This window comes from Epinephelus moara, chromosome 19, assembly GCF_006386435.1.
Source record: "Epinephelus moara isolate mb chromosome 19, YSFRI_EMoa_1.0, whole genome shotgun sequence".
Lineage (NCBI taxonomy): Eukaryota > Metazoa > Chordata > Actinopteri > Perciformes > Serranidae > Epinephelus > Epinephelus moara.
In genome coordinates, this window is record NC_065524.1 from 30,568,501 (window position 1) to 30,593,335 (window position 24,835).

Below are 24,835 nucleotides of genomic sequence, written 5' to 3' on the forward strand. Positions count from 1 at the left end.
CTCCTGCGCTTTCATGTGATATGCGTGGCATTTCTGTGCAAGCCTGCATTCGCGAGTAATCCATCCAAGAGTAATGTGTGTGCAAAGCTGTATGAAAGCTCTGTTATTCATGATTTTAGTGTAACTTTATCATTTTTTTCGCTATGAAAACATTGGACTACCGACAAGTGCTTGGCCTTGTCGGAAAGCTACAATTTCGCTGTTTAACATGATATGCGTGGCTTCTCACTATGATGCACGGTCGCATAGAAAATCAATAGAGAAGAACAGGTGTGAATTTGGACGCACTATGCGTCGTTCGGGCCCATAGGGTTAAAGAGGTCTTAAATATATCCTTAGATAGTAAACACAGGGGTTAAAGGAACACTGGGACATTTCGAAAATGATCTTGTTTCCTACTATATTTAAAGGTCCACTGTATAAGATTTAGGGGGATTTACTGGCATCTAGTGGTGAGGACTGCTAAATGCAATTAGCTTAAACTTCTGGTTAGAATTACATCAGTGTTTATTGGTCAGGCGTAGGGATGCACCGATCTGATATCTGATATCGACCCTGATATCATCAAAATAGATGGATCAGGTATTGAAAAATGCAACCAACCTCCTTTCCCTTCCAATCTATTTCGACGCGAACTAGGTCATATGTGGAGCGAAAGAGAGAATCTGCTGTGTGGAGGTATTTAACACTATTTCTACTGCTGTTGCACAATTTTTTATTTTTGTTAAAAATAAATACTTCATCATTGCATTAATCTGTTTCATCTTGTTTCATTTTATGTTAGGAAAGAGCTGTGTAGTCGTCAATGCCTGATGCCTCTAGTCTTTTCTGTTCTACATGTAAAGGTATATAGCTTTTTAGGTCAACCATGGTATTGGTATCGGGTATCGGCTGATACTCAAAGCCACAGCATCGGGATCGGTATTGAAACTATTTTCCGCTGTTATGCCACCGTGCTGTTCTGTTTAAAAGGTACAGTCACGGAATGGGGGGGACTTTAAGCTGGCATCAGAGATAGTCACAGTGTTGAAGCAATGTCTGTTTAAACAGGGACAGTCAGTAGGATGAGATTATGGGTGATATGGGTGTGACATTTAATGATGTGTTATGCGTACAACCCATGGCATGAGATTTAAAAAGTAGCTGCTAGCAGTTAGCAGCTAACTCAAAGAAGAAGAACAACGGGTGAAAATGTCTGCAAATTGGGAGAACAATGAGGTCCAGGAGCTCCTTACCGTCTGACCAGAGGATGAGCTCATCTGCCATATAATAAAGAGGGTAAATGATTATTATCACCATGTTATTGCTATTGTTTATAAAGCACTGCTGACAAATATGATATATGTCACAGTGGAGGCTGATGCTTTCGCGTTACATGTCATGCCTGTCATGCATCTTTTGATTCTTCAGTGCCGGCATGCTGTCTAAAATCACACACTGGAGCGGCATGATGCCACCGTCGTTTGGTTCTGTGTAAAAATGCAAAGGCGGCATAAAGACAGGACTTAGTAGCGGCTCTAGTGAGATCTCTGTATACAAAGGGCTTCTGTGAAGGTGTTACTATGGGTGACTGTGCCGATGTTTCTCACCATTTTCACTATTTTTACAAACCACACATTAATCAGCAGATAATCCATAATAAAAATGTTGCCAAATGAGGTCAAACTCAACAACTACAACTCCTGCTTTTACATGAATGCATGAGTCTGAATGATCAAATGAAATCATTTATAACAGTGAAACAGTCACAGGAGACATTTTTAGACTTTTAATAATTGAAGTACATTTTGCTGATTATATTTTTAACTAAGCAACACTTCAGTGCAGTATGTGAGTATTTTCAGAGTGTATTAGTACTTTTGCTGAATACTTGTGACACACACACAAAAACACAGGCTCAGATGTTGACGCGGACGCACGCGCTCGAGCTCGCGCGCAGTGCTGCAGGTAGTAGCCCCTCCCCCCTCGGTGCTGCCGCTTTAAACACAATAACCGCCGCTTCTCCGGAGCTCTGGACAAACTGGCCTCAGGTCAGGCGTGATTCCTCCTTCTCCTCCGGGCTACAGGTCACAGGTGAGCCGCTCTCTAACCTCCATGTTGCCGTATTTTTTCCTGCCTGCGTGTCTGTGTGTGTGAACGTAGCAGCCGTTACTCTCATTCACCGGCGTTAGCTAATACTACGCTGTCGGTACCGGTTACAACCGCGGCTCGGTAGTGAGCGTCACGCTAACGTGCTGTTAAATATCCAGACGGATTTCGGTGTTTTTGTGCTTTTTATCTGAACTGGAAGATGAAATATTCGGTTAAAACGGAGCAGGGATGCTGCTCTGCCCTCCGTTGTTCTCCGTGAAGTTTGCTGGAAGTGATGTAATGTAGCCCCGGAGCCTCTCTGCGTGGAGCCAGCACTGCCCCGAACTCCGTCTAAAAACACAGCATTTTAACTGCTCCGTCGCTTGTCAGCAACTGTTCATACGGTGAGGAGGGCATCTGGCCTTTTGTACTTGTATTAAATTCAGCCACACGCATGAAAGGTTGTTTTAATTAAAACCCAACTCATGGCGTTTGCTCCTGGTGTTCTGCATCACTGTTGTAGTGGAAGGAAATTACGGGAATCGCAGGAGGAGATGTTTTACAATTGACGTATTTTCCTTGTGAATACGTGCTGTGAGGTTGTTTTGAGTTTAGCCGATTTGAAGAGTCCTTCACGTTGGTGTCTAAAAGTAATTGATTTATATTATCCGGCGAGTCTACATTGGCAGGTGAGTAAATAAACTTTAAAATGTTATAATAGTGAACGGAGTTTGGTGTGGTGGTAGATTGCTTAACAGGGCAAAGTGTTCTGGAATCCGCTTTTGGCATTCCTGTGTGCAGACTCAGGTCTCCCGTGGTTTAGACTCAGACTTGGTTACTAATAATTGTTAGTTGTAGTGTTTCAGCATGAATCATCAGTATAAATTTGGGTCTGAACGAGATAAACAGCAGAGAGACAGTTTTAAAAACAGAGTCAAACAACCTGTAGGGCTGGTTGGAGCAGCAGGAATGCTCTTGGTTTTTTAAATGAATGAATCAGAGGGATGCATCACTTCTCGGTGAAGTTTATGTGGAGGAGGAAGATGGTGTTCTGCAGAAACAGAGGAAGAGTTTTTGTAATGTGTTTTGGTTACTCTTTGAGTGCAGCCACCCGAGCTTTAAATTAAAGGCACATTATTCAGCAGTATTCATGGGAAAATAATGTGTTGAAAGAACAGGAGGAGGAGCTCCTCCCAGTCTGGATGATTTACTGGTTATTCACTCAACTGGTGGAAGCTGCTGCAGCTGGGAGGAATGTGAGGGAGTGTAAATTAGAACAATACATTCACAACAGGGGATGAGATGGATGAGAAACAACTGAGAGTCTTTTAACTCTTGCAAACTGGAAGAAAAAAGTTGGTGAATTTTACAGGGGGAGCCTCAATTAAATGAAATAAAATCAGAGCACCTCTATTCATCAGTACCACTATGTGGTGAAGACTCAGCCCATTTACGCCTGGTAATAACATGCGTCTGTATCTGGACATCAGTGGCGGAGGAAGTACTTTGATCCTTTACTTATGTAAAAGTAGAAATACTCTAGTCTAAAAGTACTTCCTTACAAGTAAACGTCCTGAATTCAAAATGGCTGAAAACTTAATCTTATTCGATAGAACAGATGTTGACAAAGTTTTCCTTTGGGGATGTGATTTACAGTTGAAAAAAAAATTAAATCACAATATATCACAATATATTTTATCACAATACTCAGCATATTGCAACATATTTGAAATGGCAATAACATTGTATTGTGACCTAACTATCGTGATGATATCATACCACGGATCCTCTGGTGATTCCCACCCAGACTATTGGGTCGTACTGCATCATCTTTTTTTCATGTAAAGTTGTCGTAGTAGTATCTTAGTATCATCTACTGATATCAGATAAATGTAGGGGAGTAAAAAGCACAAAATTTCCCTCTGAATTGTAGTGAAGGAGCTGAAAATAGAAACACTCCTGACTCCTGTTTGGCTGCAGGTGGATGCTCCTCTGCTGGTGTCCAGACAGTCATCATCGCAGGGCAGCTCATGAGGGCACAGGGTCAGGTTTGGCTGAGCAATTTATTGGTCTCATATTGATATTGTAATATGAGATTGGATTTTGGATCATAATATTTTGCCTTTCCTTGGTTTTAAAGGCTGCATTACAGTAAAGTGATGTAATTTTCTGAACTTACCAGACTGTTCTAGCTGCTCTGTTATCTGCCTTTTCCCTTTTAGTCATTATATACACATCACTGATGGTTATTTATCAGAAATCTCATTGTGTAAGTATTTTGGGAAGCACAAATTGTCAACCCTTAAATATTGTTGCACGATGGATATTGACATATTTGGTCAAAAATATCATGATTTGATTTTCTCCAAATCGTACAACCCTACGGTCAAGGTTTGCCAGTTGAAAATAGGCAAAGTATACCTCTCAGTCTTACATAAGAATAAACTGAATATTTTGGGTTTTGGACTATTGGTCGACATTTGATTTGATAATGTGACTGTGGACTGTTGGAGAGTGTGGTACTTTTCTGATGATTCATAGATCGGTGGTTCCCAACTGGTGGGTTGTGGGTCCATTCTGAATGTACCGCAAGTGACTTGCGAATAGGTCAAGTTTGTAAAAAAACAAACTTTTTTAAGACCAGTGAATTTCGGCCAAAGAGCTTTTATTTTGAAGTGTGGTTTCCTGCTGTAGAATGAGTGAATAATGGACAGCTACTTGACAGAGACAGGAAACTAGCTCGACGACATGGCCAAAGTGTGATGCTGAATAAATTAAACTTTGTGGACCTTAAACTGATGACTAATAATGAAAATCTTCCTTAGCTGTAGCTCGACTATTTATTGGGAAATTAACTTAAAATCAATCTTTAATGTTGCATTTCATGTTTTGCTCCATTGACATTTAATATTATTAAAAAAGTTGTCTCATCTGTGGCACCACATCTAAATGAGCTGCAGATGTGTTTTCAGTATGCTTGTACATTTAATTACAGTGTGAACAACTGAACTATATTAGAAATATAATTTCAGTCCTGCAGACATTAGACACAGCTTCTAGAGTTTTAACCCATATTCAAACATGATTTTTTAAATTGTTGCTATGTTAAATAACATTTAACTAATCAGGATTAAAATTAAAGAGCTATAATTAAAGGTAATTGCTGCATCTGTTTTAGCTGGAAGTACAGTCACACTAGAGTAATCTTTATTGTGCCAGCCAGCTTCCAGCTTTGTTGACTCAAGTAGTTCGTGCCGAGACCCATAATCAGTAATATTACTCAGTTTAGCAGCTGGTTACCAGCACAGCGTGTTGATGATGTGGCTTTATGTATGTTTGAGATGTTTCCTCACTTGAAATCGTCTCTGTTTCAACATCAGATTCATTAGAAGGTTTTTCTTCTTCATTTTAGTTTTGGTGATGTAGAGTTTATCCTGTTGGTGTACAAAGACCAGACTGTATCTTTACATGCAGTCACAGTCACTATTCACCACAGCTGAAGTGCCCTTGACTGAGTCGAGACGTCGACTTGTCTGAGAGTCTCGGAGGGACACGACAAGAAGCTAATTCCTCCTTTCACTGGGTGGAATTAAGTGATTGAAGTGCTCCACATTCCCAAATTCTCTGAGTTATTTTGGTGCAGTTGCAGCTCTGAAGGACGGCTGTATATTCATGAGCTCTCCTTTTTAGTCATTAGGCTCCAAATCTTCCCCCCAGACTGACTGCCAACGAGGTCAGCAGCAAGAAGAGCTTCAGTTCCTGCGCCCAGAAAGCATCTTAGAAAATATTTTACTTAAGAGATTCTCTCAAGAGCTTCATAAAAATAAGATGCACAGATTTAATTTAAGTCCCGTCCTCAGGAAGCAAAAAAATAAAAAGGTTGTATCTCTAAATGCATGTCCAGGCTGCAGAGAATTCCTGACAGCATCTATTCTTAACCTCGATGTCTCCTAAAGAGTTGCTGCCTCTTCATCCTCCATCCTCATCCTCCTCTCAACCTTCTCATTCTGGATTTATCCACCATCACCTCACACTATTGAGTGTTTCCTCCCTCTGTCTCCACCTCACACGTTTCATTTTTAGAGATATTGATGTTGATACGGTGGAATAAACAGATGTTCGCTAGAAGTTTCTCAAACAATTGATTTAGAGCTGAAATGGTTAGTTGATGCAGTGGGTAGTAGATCGAGAAAATAATCACGAACTGTTTCGATAACCAATTTATTGTTCGTTTTTCTGTCAAGAATACCAAATATTACCGAGATCCATCCTCTAAAATGTGAAGATTGTTTGCTTTCCTGTGTTCACTTTGTGGACTTTTGGTCTTAAAAAATCTCTTATGCTAACTTTTAGCAAAAAGTGTGTTCTCTGTTCATTTACAAGCTGCATCACTGATGGATTTTTAAAACTTCATTTGCAGCTAACGTCTTAATTTAATTTAAGTTGGGACTCTTGTTTAATTCCTGTTGGCTCACTATAAGACGGACGCCATGACATGTATGTAAAGGTGACAGAAGCTGGATAAAATCCGTAAGGTGGTGCATGTCTGAAAGGTGTTACAGTGATAGCATCAGGATTATCGAATAGCAGGAAGACTGTTACAGACTGGAGGACAAGGGCAGGGAGGGTCTGACGAAAGACCCTAATAGTGCATTATGGGAAATACAGTGTCCAGTGATTTTGGTGTTTGACCCACACTAGAGAGAAAAGGTCAGGATATCTAAAGACCCTGAATATAGTGTTGGAGTTTCAGTTGGGAAGGGATAAAAGGTAGATCGTATTCGATGAGTTGCATATGATGCATGGGTATGTTTAATTATATTTAACATATTTAAGTTGATCAGTTATGAAAATACGAAGGTTGAGCTTGTTTTGTTGATTTGTTTTCCTGTTGTTGTTTTTTTTTCTTTGTCATTAACGATCGAATGTGTAGGATTTAGTGATGTATTGTGGCGACGTTTCGGGTTGTAATGAGTTGTAATGAGTTTTCCCCATTTGCCAAGCGTGTAGGAGAACTATGGTGGCCGATGTGAAAATGCGAATGCCCCTATCTAGAGCCAGTGTTAGATTTGTCTGTTCTGGGCTAATGTAGAAGCAACATGGTGGACTCCATGGATGAGGGCTTGCTCAGTATGTAGATATAAACTCAAGGTAACGAAAACACAACAGTTCTTAGTTTTTAGGTTATTGCATTCTAACGAAACTAATTATTATATTCCATTTTTGCCAATATATCCATCTAAATCCTACACTCAGGACGTTAAAGATTGTGGGTTTGTCTTGTTGATGAGGAAAATATATTGTACATAGTGAGACGTTTAAATATCATCCTTTTAAGCAAAAAAAGTCAGTCTCTCTCGGCCTCTACTGCACAAATTTCAACTATTTATTTTAAATCTGTTTCCCATTGTGGGCCGGCCATAAGCCGCAATGTCCCCAGCTTGAATTTGGCTACTGACCTTTGTTGCATGTCTTTCTCTCATTTTCTGTCATCGCTCTACCATTGCTGCCTCATAAATTTATTACAAACGCCCAAAACAATTATTAAAAAAAGTGTCCAGTAAGCCGCTGCAGTGAGCACGCATGCATAACAGAATGATTCTGGAACGGGAACATCTGACTTTCCTGCTGTGAAATGTTGACTGTGAGGAGGGTCTATTAATGGTGTATAGCTGTTGTCATGAATGTCGAGTCACTGCAGCAGCTCTGATGCCCACACTGGTGTTGGTGTGTTTAGTAAATTTCGCTGACGAGCAGCAGTGAAAGTCTGAACAGCAGCTCGGTGAAAATGGCTCTGAAAAAGACTGAAGTCTGGCAGCTGTGAACTCACCTGACAGGACAGACTGAATCAAATCAATGTGCTGTCTGTCTGTCTGCTGCCAGACGCTTTATCTCTGCCTCTCCATGTCTCCATCCCTGCTGGCTTCATCCCAGTGTTCCCAGTGTTCCCAGTAGTATCCAGTCTCTTGGCAGCTCTCCCATCAGCCCTGCAGAGTGGCTGCATGGAGCCGGCACTGAGCCAGCCTGGCGAATTAGAGGTGATTATAACAGTGTGTGTGTGTTTGTGCGTATGTGTGTGCGTGTGTGTTGTGGCTGTAAAGCCTCTGCGACAGACTGGCATTTTGTTATATAACCAATTTTACACCAAATCAGCCTCAGTGCTCACCAGGAGAGGAAGTGACCTCTAACCAGCTGAACTAATCCTGACTCTCTGATTGGTTGGTGTGCTGTCCAGGTACACAGACGTCATCCAGGTCCAGTGTCGGTATAATATTGATTCACAGACCGAATAGTCAGTTATTTATTTCAGTTACTAATAGATTATTGCGGATATTAATGTCTTGAGAAATGTTTGTCTTTAGGGGCGGTTCACTGAAATCAGAATTTCTCAGAAGGGCTTTTTCCTGAGTGGCAGTTAGTTCCCACAAAACCTTTCCTTTGCATGTTTTTCAGAGTATCAGGGAGGGACTGTGTTTCTGGAAAAAGTTAAATTTCTATATATCAGTGCTGTGGGCAGGGCTGAACGATTTGGGGAAATATAAATATTTTTGACCAGGTTTTTTTTTTCATGTTTATAAAATATCACATTAGTGGTATACTTGACATTACTCAAGTAACTTCCAAACATCCAAAACCAGTGCTATTTTTAGTGATAACGGTTGCATAGTTGGCCACTTTTTCTAATAATGCAAGTTGCTATTGAAAAAGTGTTTTCATACCAGACTGACAACCGTGAATGAAACTGTGCTTTATCAATATTTTCTGGTTCTAGCTCCTCAAATTTGGCTGTTCATTGTTTGCCTTTGTCCTGTGTGGCAGTAAATTGACCCTTTTTCCCAACATTTCATAGACTAAACGATTCACTTAGAAAGTAATTGCTCCTTCTCCAATTTCCTGAAAAGTTTTTAATACAGACTTTAATTTTATTAGCATTAAACAGAGACGCCAGTGCCGTCATGTTTGTGTGCGTTACGCTCAGTTATTCGGTGTGAATGTCACCAGGGTTTTATCAAGGTCCATTTGTCTAATCCTGCTGGCTCCATAAGCCCCTAACTGCCTCTCACTTAGTCTTAATTTTGCAATTCTTTCCCTTTTTTAATTAACATTTCACTGGTGTTGATTCAACCTTGGGACCCTAATGTGTTTCTGTAGGATATAAAAAGCTGTAATCATTCAGGAGAAAGAGGTTTTTCCTCCTCGCTGCTGTGATGTGATGACAGCAGGGAACAGCTTCTCCATGCCTCATAAATGTCATCAAGACGTTTTGTCTCCATTTAGCCTCTCTCAAGACTTTTCACACCAGGTTCCCAAACTCAGGTTCACCAAGACATAAAACCTTTTCCCTCTGAGATGAAGAATAGATAAATAAATAACTAGGACGTGTAAAAATGATACTTTCACCACCAACAGTGAACAAAATCATCACTCTTGTCTTGTGTGTGAGGTGGAAGCATTTGTCTTCAGTCTCAGTTTTGTGTTTGCCATTTGTTGGGCAGTGATTTTAATCATGTGTCCAGGCTTGTTGTTAACACTTTATTGAAGAAGACGAAGTTGCAATGCTTTTTAGTGTTCACTGTCATTTGTTTAAATGGACTTGTGTTGCTCTGATGACAATCAATCAATCAATAAGCTTTTTTCTCCACAAGCCTGGGAGTAATTTGTATTTTTTTACTTTTTTTTTTGATTTACGAAGCTTTTTTTGCAAATAATCTTGTAAATAGACTTCATTGTGTAAGGAGCCTGAGTTTTTGAGGTTTTTCCTATGTTTTTCATGTTCCCTTGTTCTTTTGTTTGTGTGGTACTGTATGTGACATACGGTGCACAGGTTGTTATCAGTTATTGAGAAATACTCAGAGAAATTCCCCCACACCTGTGCCCACCTGTGAAATGGGCGGAGCAGTTTCTATTTAAGATCACTGTTGTGAAAGATGGTGTTTAACACTCTTGACGAAGGTCCAGTAGGACAGAAATGTAAGTGTTACTAATTAATTGTGAATCTGAGCAAAAGCATTGTGCGGGATTTGCTGTTCAAAGACCTAAGTGATGTTTTCCAATGCACCTGCATCTGAGACAGTTTAATGTGCTAATATCTCTCTTTTTTAAAATCCATTTTTAATGCAAAGAACGTGATTGAAAAAAAATCTTTTTAGTGACCAATTTACAAACCTGTCATCATGATGCCAATTTGAAAATACCTGTTATTAACTTTGTGAATGAAGCCATTGCAATAGTGCAAAAAACTGCAGTACATCGGCTGGCCATTTGAGGCTGGTGACAAAATAGAGCAAATCCCCATAAACCATTTTGTATAACTCACCTGTTTAAATTTTATTTTTATTTTTATTTTTTTAAAGCTATTTTTTGGCAGCTTAAGTGTGAAAGGGGGAGAGAGAGAGGGAATGACATTCAGCAAAGGGCCACAGGCTAGAGTCGAACCTGGGCCGCTGCGGCAACAGCCCCCACCTGTTTATATTTTATTAATTATCTTTGGGTTTTGGACATAGACATAGATTGTTTTTTGGAGCCATAAGTGACCATATTTAGATGAGAGGGTAAAGCTGTGGAGCAGCGAGGGGTAGATGCTACTCATAGACTGTATTATCGCCTTGCAGACAACCTGTCACTCAAAATAGCCCACACGGGTGAGTTATATAAAAATTAACCCCACGTCCAGTTGGAAATTATCTATAGAGACCAATACTGTTTTTATACCAGGCTGTAAACATGTTTATTTCTGCTGTAAAGTTGAGCCTTTATGGGGACTGGCTTCTGGAGCCAACCTCAAGTGGCCATTCAAAGAGCTACAGTTTTTGGCACTTCCTCATTGGCTTCATTTTTCACCCTCTGAGGTTGCTACTTAGTTTTGGGCTGCTTGCCATTTTATAACTAGCCAAAACTAATCAGTAGTTAATAATTTAGAGCTGCAACATTTAGTCAATTAATCAAATTTCTTTGCAAAAACAAGTGTTTTTGAAGACATCAACTTGTGCTTTAGTTAACTTTAACAGGCATATTTCACTTTTTTGGACATTTTATTGAGCTAATGAAAATAAAAAGATAGTTTAATGATGACTGTAATTTACAGCACTTTTACAGCACTTCCATTAAATTTTGTTTAAAAAATATTTGAAAGCTTAATCAACTATTAAAATATTTGCAGATCAATTTTGTTTTCAACTTTTTCTATTGATGTTAATGTGTCTTCTTGACTCAGACAGTAGCCCACTTCCTGTTGGTGGCTGTTGTGTCTTGCTGTTGAAGACGGTTGATCTGTTGTTGTTTGTTGTCGGCCCAGGGTTTATTAACAAACAAGCCAAACACATTAAAATTGTTTACTCTCACATACACTGCTGCTTCTGCTTTAAACTGCTGACCTGCTGCAATTAGCACGACTAATGTTGTTAATGGAGGAGCAAGAGACGGATAGACACACACACACACACAGACAGTCTAATCCTGTGCAGACAGACAGAGTCTGATCAGGCTAATCCTTCCTCACCTCCCTCTGCTCTGACCGGCAGTTTACCTCTCTCACACACAGACAACAACACACACACACACACACTTCCCATCTCTGTGTTGATTCATTCATGATCTTATTTATTTACTTTGAGAAAGCTTTAAACCCAGTTTTCGTGAAGAAGCCGTTTGACTCTTTGTTGTGGCGGTTCGCTGAGCATCATGGGAGTTCTGACTAGTTTGTTTTTGTGTTTAAAGCTGACAGCTCGAGAAAAGGTCAAAGGTTTACCGTAGCTTTGTCTCGAATCTTTTTCAATGTGTGCTCATGCATATGTTTCTCATTAATCATTTTGCATGCTGAGTTATTCTGATGTTTGAAACGTTTGAAATGTAAATCTGATGAGTGGTTGTTTATTATTCAAGACTTCAGCCCGAGTGTTGCCGCTCTGCTGTCAGTCGACTTTTACTGCCTGGATCCTCTGAGTCATAAAGATAAACTTCAGCTTAATACTCTGTGTGTGTGTGTGTGTGTGTGTGTGTGTGTGTGTGTGTGTGTGTGTGTGTGTGTGTGTGTGTGTGTGTGTGTGTGTGTGCGTGTGTCCTGTCAGCTGATCCTCTTGTAGTAAACAAGTGCTCCCTAGAGTGACACATCCCTGATCTCACACATACATGTTCAGAAGCACATACAGTAGCTGAAGTGCCTTTTTAATCCTGCATGTACTCAGTTAAGTTTTTCTTCTTTTTATATTTTATTTTGAACTTTTGCTTTTGTTCATATTTTGTTTATTTGCACTCTTTATAGTTGCACTCGTCTCCACTTTTTATTCCTACTGCTGCGCAACAATTCCCCTCGAGATAGATCACGTTTTATCTCATCAAAGAGATTATTCCTCTTGAGCTCTGACAGACTTTACTTTATATGTTTGCATTTTTGTCACTTTAAAGTCTGTCTGTGTTTTAACATTCATTGAATGTGTGTGTGTTTTGTATTAATTGTCAGAAATAGCCGCGAGGGCTTTGGCAGCACGAGCAGACAGTCAGGACAATAAAACCACAGAGACAGAGAGACAGAGAGAAGTATTGACAGAATGAGTGGAGAGACACAGAAAAGGCTGTAAATGCTTCGTCTGTTATTGTGACTGCAGTGTGAAGAGGAGGAGGAGGAGGAGGAAGATTTCCTCCGTCTGGAAAAGCCTTAAATTATCTCTTTATAAAGTCTTAGAAGAGATTTAAAGGCCTTAAATCCAGTTATTACAGGTCCTGCTTTTTGCAGAGCAATTTTGGGTTTCTGTCTGCTTTACTGAGCACACTTTCTTCACATTTGCCTTCACTTAAGTTTCACAGCTTCCTTCAGCATGCCGCATATTTAACAGCTTTGTTTTTTATATTAATGTCTAAATTTATCCCCAGATAGAGATGCAAAGCCTTTACATCATGGCCTCAGAAGACAACTGCATCTGATTACTTTTTATGTCAGGATCAGCAGCATTTAACACAGACTTTTTGGTCTTAAACTCTTAAAGCATTGAATTCAGAAGACAAAAGGATTTTTAGATTTTCATTAATAAAGTTATTTAATATTTTTTCTTGCGTTATTTCTGAGATGTATTTGGTTACAGATGATTAAAAATGTAATAACTAATGTAACTTTTAATTACCCAATAAAAGTAATTAAAACTCTACATTTGATTACTTTTTAAATGAATGTCTTAAACTGGGCAAATAAACTAAAAAAAGGTCTGGAAATAGACTGTGCCAAAAGGACATATTCCTACGTTGTAAAAAGATACAAAGCAGCAGAATGAATGTTTTATTCTACATATAAAGCTTTGACAGAAAATAATTTATTCAGATGTAACCCCTTTGTAATCACCAACATTTTGATTAGTAACTGTAATTTAATTGTATTCTTTCCTCAGTAACTGTAGGTTAGGTGTATCTTATTAAGTCATAATGAGCAAGTGTCCATATTAATAGGCACTTAATGAACATATTGATTATTCTGAGTCTCTCTGAGGTCGTTTTGCGTCCTTTTAATGAAGCTCTGTGACTTTACAATAAATATTAATCTGGGCCTGTGCCCAGTAGGCCCGTCAATTTATCGATCCGTGGCTTCAGGTCATTTTAATGATTCATTATGTTACCAGGAATTGTTATACACAGCTAGAAAGTACTGGCAACAATGTGATGTGTACGCGTTCTTAATAAATAATTGTATTTATCCCTTTTGTTCATTTCCTGTCATTCGCTGACTCTTGTGGTGGTGAAAAAGGTTTTTAATTTCTTCTGTGCGGTATTAAAAAGGTCGTAAAATATCTCTGATCTAATTTTTATCTGAAATATACTGCATCAGCACAACAGTAGAAACAATCCCTGTGTTGTGAAGACACAGTCTAACAGAGAAGAAACCGCTCAAACTCTTTCTCCTTCTTCTTCTGCAGATCCATCCTGAGCCTCTGACCTCTGACTTGTGACCCCTGCTGGCTAGTCTGTGTTGGACCTCTGCTGTTGGTCCTGGCTGCAGTGATGATGATGATGATGATGAAGAGGAGGATGAGTTGCAGCCACAGCTTAACTGCACGTGTTGGTGTGTGAAAGGAAGGCAAAGGTTGTCGCACCTGCATCACACTGAGGAATAAGTCCCTGGAAGTCTTGGAATATAAAGCAGAGGATCTTTGGAAGTCCTTGAAAAACAGGATCCTTGAATACAGAACCTGTGGAACTGGAATGTAAAAATCCACACAGAGGATACAGCACATTTATAATCTTCTGACCTTACAACAAGGAACAAAATTTGTGGGATTTCTGGGGCGTAAACTTGAGATACAAAACTCCTGGATGTCCTTGGATTTTCCTTTGAATTTAAGTATGCAAAAGCTAGAAATAAGTTCAAGTTAAAGAACACTAAGCCACTGAAGTAAAGCTGTTACTCGAGGTCTTTGTGTTCTGAAACTTAATTTTTTTTGGAGCAGAGTTATTTTTCCTGCTCAGACTTTTTCACAGTTTATTTTTCCTCTTCTTGCTCTTGTCCACCTTGCTGCTGGGAGTCTTCATCCTATTTTGACTTTCATCCTCCCCTCAGCTGGAGGACATGGCTCTGTCTCCTTCGATACGAGAACGGGCGACAGGCAGTTGACTCCTGCAGGGAGCGAGGACGAGAGACACACAAGGGGAGGGAGAAGAAGAGAAAGCGGGGAAAATGTCGTGGAAGAGGAACTACTTTGCGTCAGGTGGTGGTGGAGGAGTTGGAAGCGGCGCTGGCGGCAGCGCTGGTGTTGGTGGTGTTGTTGGTAGTGGCGGGATGCAGGGGATGTTGGCACCTCGCACCATGACGTCCATCGCTCCCAGTAAAGGGCTGAGCAACGAACCAGGACAGAACAGCTGCTTCCTGAACAGCGCCCTGCAGGTACGCACACATGTTCTGACATTTCCTACTCTCTTGACTTCCCTCTTTCACTCACATACATACACCGCCTTTCTCTCTGACCTTTGACCCCTGTTGTGAGACCTGCATTGAGTGTGCACATATATGGACCACTGACAGGAAGTTCAGTGTAACTGTTGTAGAGTGCTCCTTCTAACTTACCTTCATGGTCCTCTGAATTTCCTGTCAGGACAGGAAGAGGAGGCATTTGATTGAATAAATTACAGCTGCAGCTAAAAAGAATTTTTAGTATTGATTAATCTGCTGATATCTTCCAGGTTAATTGATAAATCTTATGGTCTATAATGTCACAGTTTCCCCTGAGCCTTCAGCTGACTTCTTCTGGTGTCATCTTCTGTCCAACCAACTGTCCAAAACCCAAAGATATTTAGTTTAGAGATGAAATAATCAGCAGAATTCCAGTCCAATGTGTGGTCTGTGAATGGAACACATCAAACATGCTAACGCACATTTGTTCGTCTTGCACTACCCAGATGTGCTGATCACTGGGATGAGGAAAAATGACCTCATACTTAGCATTTTCAATTTTGGAGCACAAGAGATGCTTTTCACAGTTATAGCCTGTTGTGACCTGTTGCATTTATGGGCAAGTTTTCAGTTTACTCCACTCATACATACAGGGGTCGCGTTAACCGGATATTCTCGGTCATTGACCGGTTTTTTACAACAATGCCCGGAAAATCTGAAGGCCGTCAGTTATTTGACCGGTTGCAATTACCACCCCTGCCCATTTGGCGGCGGAGTGCACAGTCATTGGTTTGAGTGGCTGCCGTTTTCACACTGCAGAGAAAAAGTCATTCATCTGCTTCATGTAGCGTTGTTAACATAACGGCTTAGACACACCAGATGCGTTAGTGCCGCAGAAGACTGTCCACACAGGCAGCGCATTTCTCCTGCGCTCTCTGTGCCGGTTAAACATCGACTCCACTCGTCTGTTCCCGTCAGTACTTGTTTTTTCACTTCAACGGGTCATTTTAAACATGGGTAAGGCCATATTTTAATCGTTTTTTATAACGTAGTAAGTTAATGACAATTTGTCATTGCATGCTGAAGTATTGAGCATGTTGGATAAGCACTGAATGAATAGGGCATATTGTTCTGACCATTTTATTTATGTAGTCTGTAGGCTCGGTGACACAAAATTAAAATTGTAATGAAGTGATTAGGGTATTGTTCGGTTATGCACTGTTGTGCTATTTTAAATTAAAAACATGGTATTCCCTCACATTCCTCAGTGCATGCTGTTGTTATTTTATTTTGAAAATTGGCCGGATTCTCTCGTCTTTTCTGTGTCCGACTTCCTGTTTGGTACGAGCTGCTCTATCCACCTTGACAGAAGCGCTCGCGGCTCGCGTGTAGACCAGACGCTGAACTGAAGCACTGCGGTGTGTGGATGTCTGTTCATCTTTTCATTCATGTCTTTATTAATGCACACTTTATAACTTGCTTGTTGGATTTATTAAAAACGAACGAATGAAAGCTAAATGTCTTTGAATATCTTTATTATCATTTAAAAACAAAAATTAAAATGACTGGTAAAAATAGATTATGACCGGATTTTTACAATCCTGTCGGTCAAAATGACCGGCGACGAAAAAGTCTAGCGCAACCTCTGCATACATATGACCATTTACTTCCACAACCCTACCTCAGCCTTCGACACAAGTTCTGTGGCCTGACCCTAAACCGCAAATCCTGTAATAACTATGAACTGTTCAAATAATTTAGTTAGGCAGCACATAGTGATCGTTTCGGGGCATTTCGTACATGTGATACTAATTTAATATATTTTAAAACGAAGGTAATTGAGGAAATACCATTTGAATTGAATTAATATATTTTTGCTTATTCTCATAATATTGAGTAGCACATCTCCACAGTTAACGTGCCTGTTAGTAACGGACCTGATTGAAACGGCTCTCATATATTCCCGCTGGTGCTGAAAACAGCTGAGCTACAATGTCAGCAGTCAGAGCATTAAAATGTTAATACACTAAATTAATTTCATTCCTATTTTATGTTAATATATTTATCATCCAACACCCGTAGTCCAACCCACACATTTTTTTTTTGTCATCCAGAACCGAACCGGGAACTAAGATTAAGACAAAATATCACCTGTGAATCACCTTTTTTGGGGGGTCACCCACTGAGCACCCACAGATAACCTGACCTGGTGCAGTATTCTGGTGCTGTTTCACCCCTAATTTCAGTTCATTTTTCCTTTAGTGCCACCATGAGGTTCATGTTTGTGAAATATTTCAACAACTAATGGATGAACTGTCATGAAATGTGGTTCAGATGTTCATGTTCAGCCTCACAGAGCTGCTAACATGGCTGCATACTCCTGATGAGCTGTGCATTAAAAGAAACATGCTGTGTGTAAAAAGGGCCGTTATGTGCATCAGGATGTTTGTAATACTCAGCAGCACTGAGGCTGAATGCATCCAGACGCTGACAGAAGGCTCAGTTCCACCACAGTGCCTTTGAGCCAGTCAGTCAGACAGTCAATACTATGGTTGATAAACAGCAGTCAGACAGATGACTCCACCATCCACTTAACAACCAGTTTGATAACCTCCTCCATACTTATGTGAGCCTGTAATGAGCCTCTGCAGCTCCAGGAGCCTCAAACACCTCCCAGGCTGCACATTACACTCATTTATGACTCATCAGCTTTTTGAGGATGAGGTGGTGCATTGTCTGCCTCAACAATAACGTCTACGACAGTGTGAGGAATGGAGTGTGTGCGAGAGCACTAATTATTGGTGGTGTTGGTTTAAACGGAGGCTGACTCATTAACCCTGCAGGGTGGGGCTGCTGCTGAAATGACAGACGGGGATGAAGAGAAAACACTCATTACATCGTTTAACTGATGCTTGGTGTGAGGTCAGCAGCAACATTACACACAGCCAGAGGTCAGAGGTCACTGCACACACACACATCACGGTGTCTTCTGTCATCAGAAAAAACCCTGACTGTGTTTAACGTTGTATTTCTATAAAGTTGCACCCGACCGATTTTCCACCTCAGCGTGTCTCCAGGTGTTCGGGATTCTACTGCTTGTTTTAAAAGTAGTATAAAGCCTTTAGTGTCTCCAGAGGGAGCTGTGTGAAGTCTGAAATAAGTCTTTAAGGGATGTCACTTGAATCGGCGTCAGTTTAAGACTACAAGTTGGAGAGGTGGAGATGTGTGGTTAGAAAGAAGTGAGACCTCTGTAGGCTGCTGCTCATCCCTGCTGCAGGCTTGATGCTCCAGGCTACATTAGCTGCCAAGAGAGTGACACACTTAAATGTCCAACTGAATTGTCTGTGGTTGAGTTGCATTGTGGGTAATGCTGGTGCCAGGTTTTGACGAGGAAGAAGTGTGGATGATGTGTATGGTTCTGCTGCATCGAATTTAATCTTATTTTGTCCACCATGAGTCTGGCAGCATTTTGTAAAGAACATACCTTGTTTCCTGTGACTGTTAAACTGAAATGCAGGGAGGCTTTTATTGTGAAAGTGTTATAATATGAAGCAGCGGCAGGAAGTGTTGTTTTAGCATTAAAAATAACTTAATCAAGCTCTGATATGGCTGTAGGAGAGTGAAAAGAAAACAATGATGCTGGAATACATACTGCATCATTTCCTGTCAGTACCTCTTGTGTGTGAGAACTCCACTAGAAATTAAAACCTACATCAAGTGATTTAAATACACTGAATGGCTATTGCTACAAACAAATAAGATTGTACAGCAGTACACTGTAGTGTTGCAGCTACTCCTGCCTGGTAACCTTCTCCTTAACATATTTATGCATCAAAAATAAATCAAACTTAACCTCTAAAGTCTAAAAAATACAAATAAAATCACTCTATAGTTGTTTAAAGACACTTAAAGTCATAAATATGGTGAAGGAGTTGAGTACATTTTCAGGAAAACTCTTGCAAAACCTGCAGTTTGTAAAATAAAATAATTGTTAAATATCCTCTGGGCTGCATCAACCAATTATTTTTTTGTATAACTGAGCAATCAAGTCTAACTTGATGTCTTCAGATGTCTTGTTTTTCCAACCATCTGTCTGAAACCCAAAGAGATTCAGTTTACCATCTTATAAAACAGAAAAAAGTCCTCAAGTTTGTTATTTTTGCTTTGAAAATGCCTAAAATGATCAATTGATTGACTAAAAGCAGTTGCTGATTAATAATCTGTTGATGAACTGATTGTTGCAGCTCCTCAACTTTTTGTTAAAATACAGAACATTTCCTTTTGTGCACGTTTGACTTATATCTAAAAACTTAATACTGCAGTAAAATATGCTCAAAACATCACAGGAACACTCCAGGAATGTAGGAGAGGTGGAAAATATGACTTGCACCCTTCAAAATACCAGTCTACACCCAGCTTTTAAAGGATTTTGCATGGATTAACAATACAGACACATCTCAGTATGACACATATAGCTAATGTGTGAAGTAGCTGTCGGCCTCAGGTATCAGTCTGCTGCCCTGCAGGATCTGAACCCCTCCCTGAGCCCAGCGTACTGTGAACACTCGCACTTCCTCATGACTCCTCTTCACCGGCCAACTGCACCAGCCTGACCCCCTGCGGCCCCTCCAGCAGCCCTTTAGCTCTCTGTCCGTCCGTGTGGACTCGTCACTGTTGCCTAACGTCAAACTAAAGTGATCAAAAGGATTGTGAGGCTGCAGGCAGCTGAGCTGAGGGAAGTGGAGGCGGCGTGGCGTGGCGGCGCACCGGAGGACTCGTCAGGAGGCTCAGCAACTCCGACATGTGTCTCAGACAAAGTGAAGAGGAAGAACATCGTGGTAACAAGCAGCTGAGGCCTTCAGTTCAGCTGTTCACACACCGTCATCCTCCTCATCCTCCCCAATGCTCACGACACCCAGCTTTCCAAGAAAAACATCCATCTGTCAACATCAGCAGACAAACATCTGACTCTGATTCATTTTGTTTGACTTTATTTAATCAGACACTTGAGTTAATGACTCATTAGTTTAATAGAACTGGGACATCATTTGATATTCATCATATCTAACACAGGTCAACTAGGCACATCACCTTTTTACGTCAACCCTCATCAGGATTGTACCAGCAGGTTTTAATGCTTTAATCATCAACACTTTGAAATCCAATCTGTCAGAATCCTCCATCAGTTTTTAGACTGATTTCCTTTTGTTAAGCCAGCCGTAGGTTTGACTTTATTGGTATGAAAACCAACTTTTAATATATTGATAATATGCACCCTGCGGTTAAAGCGTAAATGAGGACAGTCAGATGGCTGGGAGGACTCCTCTATATGTGTAAATTTCATGCCTTTAGGTTGTTGAAAATCCTCTTTATAATTACATGTTATTTTTTATGAAGGGTTTGTTTTGTGTGTGGAGGGTTAACCCGGAAGCTTAGAATTAAAATGTGTGCAATTTTAAAGGTCCAGTGTGTAGGATTTAGGGGATTAGATTGGCAGAAGTGGAATACAATATAATAAGTATTTTTCTTTTACCTTAGAACGAGCCGATTGTATCTACATAGGGAGCGGGTCCTCTTCTGCGGGGATTGCCATGTTGCACTGCTATGTTTCTACAGTAGCCCAGAAAAGACAAACTAAACACTGGCTCTAGATAGGGCCATTTGAGTTTTCTCATCGGCCATCGCAGTTAGCAGCCCCGCCAGATGAGCAGCATCAGAAAAACACAGATTTTTAGTGTGAAATGGCTTTATTCAGTATTTTTACTGGTTTAAATCACTGGGTCCGTTTGATGTGGAGAGATGGGACCTCTGCGGATAATTGGGCTCCCAGTAAAAATCTCATGAATGTCTGGATCTTAACTAGAGAAACACTGATTTCTAAGGTGAAACTGTTTGGAGAGGAAGACACCTCTGTGGATAATTCTGCTCCCAGTAAAAACCTCCTGAACAGTGAACACTGAAGGAAAAGGTTCACGTTTGGCACATGGGAGAACTTTGAGCTGGTTGTAGTCTGCTGTCGTCACTGCTGGATGCCACTTATCCCATGACTCCAACCCACTGCTCCTTTTAAATAAGAACAGGTTCCCGTTTCAGTGTCAATTGCTCAATAATGCCCTTAACAAGCTTGAATAAAAAGGCAACAGGTTGCTGTAGTAAATCTATTCTTCAAACTATACAACAGAATAATAACTTAAAATCCATCAGTCAGTGTTGAGTAACCATATTTTATCTTGACACAGTGTGTTAAGGAGCAATGTTACTTGAACACACCTCCTTTAGATATTCAAAAAATGCCTTCAAATCCACGGTGCAACCTCCTCCGCTCCTCTGTGGTTTACCTCCTCGACTGACACTCCCACCCCCTCACAGCTCTGACAAAACATCTCCCCGCTGTCTCACCCCTGTTGCACCAGATGTGTTTGAGTCACAAGTCTTACAAGGTTGTGACATTATAAAGGTTCCTGTTCTGGTGTCAAATGTCTGCATCATCAGCAGGAGTCAACGTATGCTTAACAGAAAAGATAAAATAGACTCAACACTAACTGTGATGGATTGTCTCTCTGCTGCAGGTTTCAGGTCTCTGCAGGTTAATGTTAATAAAAAAAGAGCTGAAACAAGAGCTGCAGTGATTCGTTGATCTCAGATGTGATCATTTGACGCATCTCGTCTTACATTGAAGCAAACTGAATATCTGACTGTTGGTGTGACAGAAAAATACGTCACAGAGGACTGTGGGAAACTACAACAGGAATCACCCCTGTTCTCTGACATTTTACAGACACACTGATTAATAAGGTCGATCTAAAAACTGCTGAATGATTTATAGAATGTGGTGTAAAACATGTAAAGCCAGCAGGGTTGTTACTAATCTGTGCTCAGGGTTTGTTACCTGACTGACCTGCTGAACGCTGCTGCTGCTTCGTCCTGCAGGAACAAAGCAACATATTGGCCCTGGTGGGGGGGACAGGAAGGAGAAAACAAACACACCCAAAGTGCTGACACCACAGTGTGCTTCACTGAGGACTCCTGTCCAAAGATGCACCAGATTTACACCTCAGGGCTTTTATTCCAACACACCTTCTGTCCATTCTGTCCATTTGAGAAGAAAAGGTGTTTTTTTTTTTTGTTGATAAATGGCTGTATAAATTGCAAACATGACCCATTTTAAAAATCAGATAGTTGCTTAACCCCTTTTTATTATTTAAACTGTGTGTTTGTGAGTTCACCACCAGGATTATGTTTGAATTATTAAGGTGTAACTTGAATTATTTATTTATTTTTAGGTTTTTTTTAATTGTCTCTCTGACTCATTCTGGCTCAGATTTGATGCTGGAGTTTTTCCTCGAAGGCACTCCCACCATTTGTTTGAAATTATAGTCTGTATTATGGCTGCAACTAGCAATTATTTTCATTATCGGTTAATCTGCTGGTTATTTTCTCCATGAATGAATTAATCATTTGGTCTATAAAATATCAGAATATTGGAAAATACCCATTGTTTAACTGTCCAAAATTACAGTCCTCACATTGGAGAAAGTAAAACCAGCAAGTGTCTGGTGACTAAAATGGTGGATTGATTGTATAAATAGATCTGCCGATGGACTTATCAGTTAATCAGCTTATTGTTGCAGGTTTAGTCTTTACAATCCAAACACTTTCTTTTAGTTTGTGACATTTTGTGACAAGTTTAGTTTCAGTCCAAGGATTCAAACCTACAACCATCCATTCACATGCCAGCCTCTCTGACTCTGACCTCCAGACCGCCGCGGCTCTTTTTAAAACCCTCCTCATAAATACAGAGATGAAAAAATTCCTCCACGTCTGGATTCCTGACGCTCAGCGGGAGAGCAGAGTCTCAAAGTCTCTGGATGGCAGAGAGGTCTGAGAACAAGAGGATTGACTTAATATATTGTTCTTGTAAGCTGAAGCTAGATGTCTAAATATTCTGATATGAGCAGAGAGGTACAGAATATAAATATATATAAAGATAAATAAACGCTGAATGAAACAGTATATGTTCATTTAGCATGAAAACATTAGATAATAATTTCCTCCTTTGCAGTGTGAACTGCTGATGGTTTCTGATCCTGTTATGAAACCTCTGGCTGCCTTCACAACCCGCCGTCACAGCTGGTTAAAATCCCTGTGTGTGTGTGTGTGTGTGTGTGTCCATGTGATCTTAGTGTATTCAGGCAGGCTGAACTGCAGTTCTGGTCCATAGAGTCCTGTCTGAAACTGACACAGAACCAGTTGAACTGGACAATAGAAAGTGAATTTACATTTCACAGTTTACACAACTACCTTTACAAAGTAGTGTCTGTTGTTGTGAGAACCTGAATGTGAGCTCCATGATATATTTATGAATCTGTGGTGAAGTCAAAAGAATGCTGGTGAATTGCTGCACTTCACTTTTAGAACAAACTGATTAAGAATAAATCTACTTACTCGAGTTCAAGACAAACACATGTAGCTCTTAAAGTCTAGGTACGTTCACATCAGGTGTTCAGGCAATAGGAGTGTTTCATATCTGACGGATGGTTTGCAGTGCCTCAGATCTCATTCACACCTGTTGTGTAGAGTAACCTCTCATTATTTCTTTTTTACTATCTCTGTTTATCTGTATTTATTTATGCCCTTGTGCTGCTGCAACACCTGAATAATGATCATAATGATCATCACGACCCTGTTACTGAAGATAATCCACAGACCTTGTTGTGACCAGTTTTATATAGGACCTATTTTCTTTAAACTGATCTACACTCATCAACCGTATCACTGCACAGAAGGAAGCATGCATCTACTGCTAGCTCAACTAGCACCAGTGAGCTAGCTGGCATTATCACTCAGCCAAGGAGGATGCCATTAATGTTTACATCTCATGCTGTCACAAGCACAAGCTTCTTGTCCACAAGTAGATGTACACTTCTTTCTGTGTGGTGATACGGTTGGCAGGTGCAGTACAGTGTACTTTTGTATACATTTGTAAATGTATTTTTTGGCACTTAAAGCACCACAAGCCGAGTGCCATGTAGTTACATTATATTCAAGAGAAGGCAGACATCTCTACAGATGGTATCTCCAACACTCGGCAACTCACACCAAAATAATCTAGATTAAATACTTAAATTTTATGAAATGATGAAAACACCAGCGCACACACGAAGACAGACACACACATTGTGACATTCGTTCTCTGACACATGCAACATCATGTCATCGTGTCACACACACGCACGCGTTCTCTCTCAACATCACTCTCAGTTTAACACACTCCATCTCTCACAAACACACTCTCATCTTCGTCACGCAGTCCAGATGGTTTCCTGAAGCAGATGGAGAGGGTGATGAACACAGTTTGACACGCTAACACAAACACTCATGTATTCCGCACACAGCTTTACTTGGTGTATTTGACAAAGTCTCTTTCGTTCTCTCGCACACACACTTCTGCTCGTCCTCAGGTCACTAAAGTAAAAAAACTCTCTGATTGGCCGGCTGTGGTCTCAGGTCAGTGGCGGCCGTGCTGACAGGTGATTGGCCAAAAGCCATTCTGATATAAACACGTCACATTGAGCCTTTCAGTGGAGTCGGAGCAGCCGCTGCAGCACTGAGACACACCAGTTCTCAGGAAGTTCATTCAGATTTTTAAGGATTTTAAGGTCTTAAACTCTGATCTGAGAGAATCCAGTATCTGCTTTTAGTCTTTTCTCTTCCTCCTGCAGAGGTGAGGATTTCAAAGGAGTTGAACTCCAGTGTTCAAGATAGTTTTCTTGATTTGGTCGACTGCTCCTGTGCCTTTAAATTCTCAGTTGTGGACAGAAAAGATGGACAGAGAGGGTTTTTTGAGAATTTTTCGGATGGTTGTATCAGGTTTATTTGAAATGGGAAAGTCTT

General features: G+C 40.4%; 1 protein-coding gene across 5 annotated transcripts in view; it reads left to right on the forward strand.

The window, feature by feature from the left end:
• Positions 1–24,835, forward strand: part of LOC126407279 (inactive ubiquitin carboxyl-terminal hydrolase 54-like) — a 67,041-nt gene that overhangs the window by 14,685 nt on the left and 27,521 nt on the right. For 2 of the 5 annotated variants that reach the window (XM_050072091.1, XM_050072096.1), the window contains exons 1-2: positions 1,958–2,073; positions 13,971–14,935. In XM_050072091.1, the coding sequence (XP_049928048.1) occupies positions 14,729–14,935 (207 nt within the window). In that variant the 5' untranslated portion in view covers positions 1,958–2,073; positions 13,971–14,728. The other 3 variants (XM_050072095.1, XM_050072094.1, XM_050072092.1) reach the window with 3 other exon arrangements.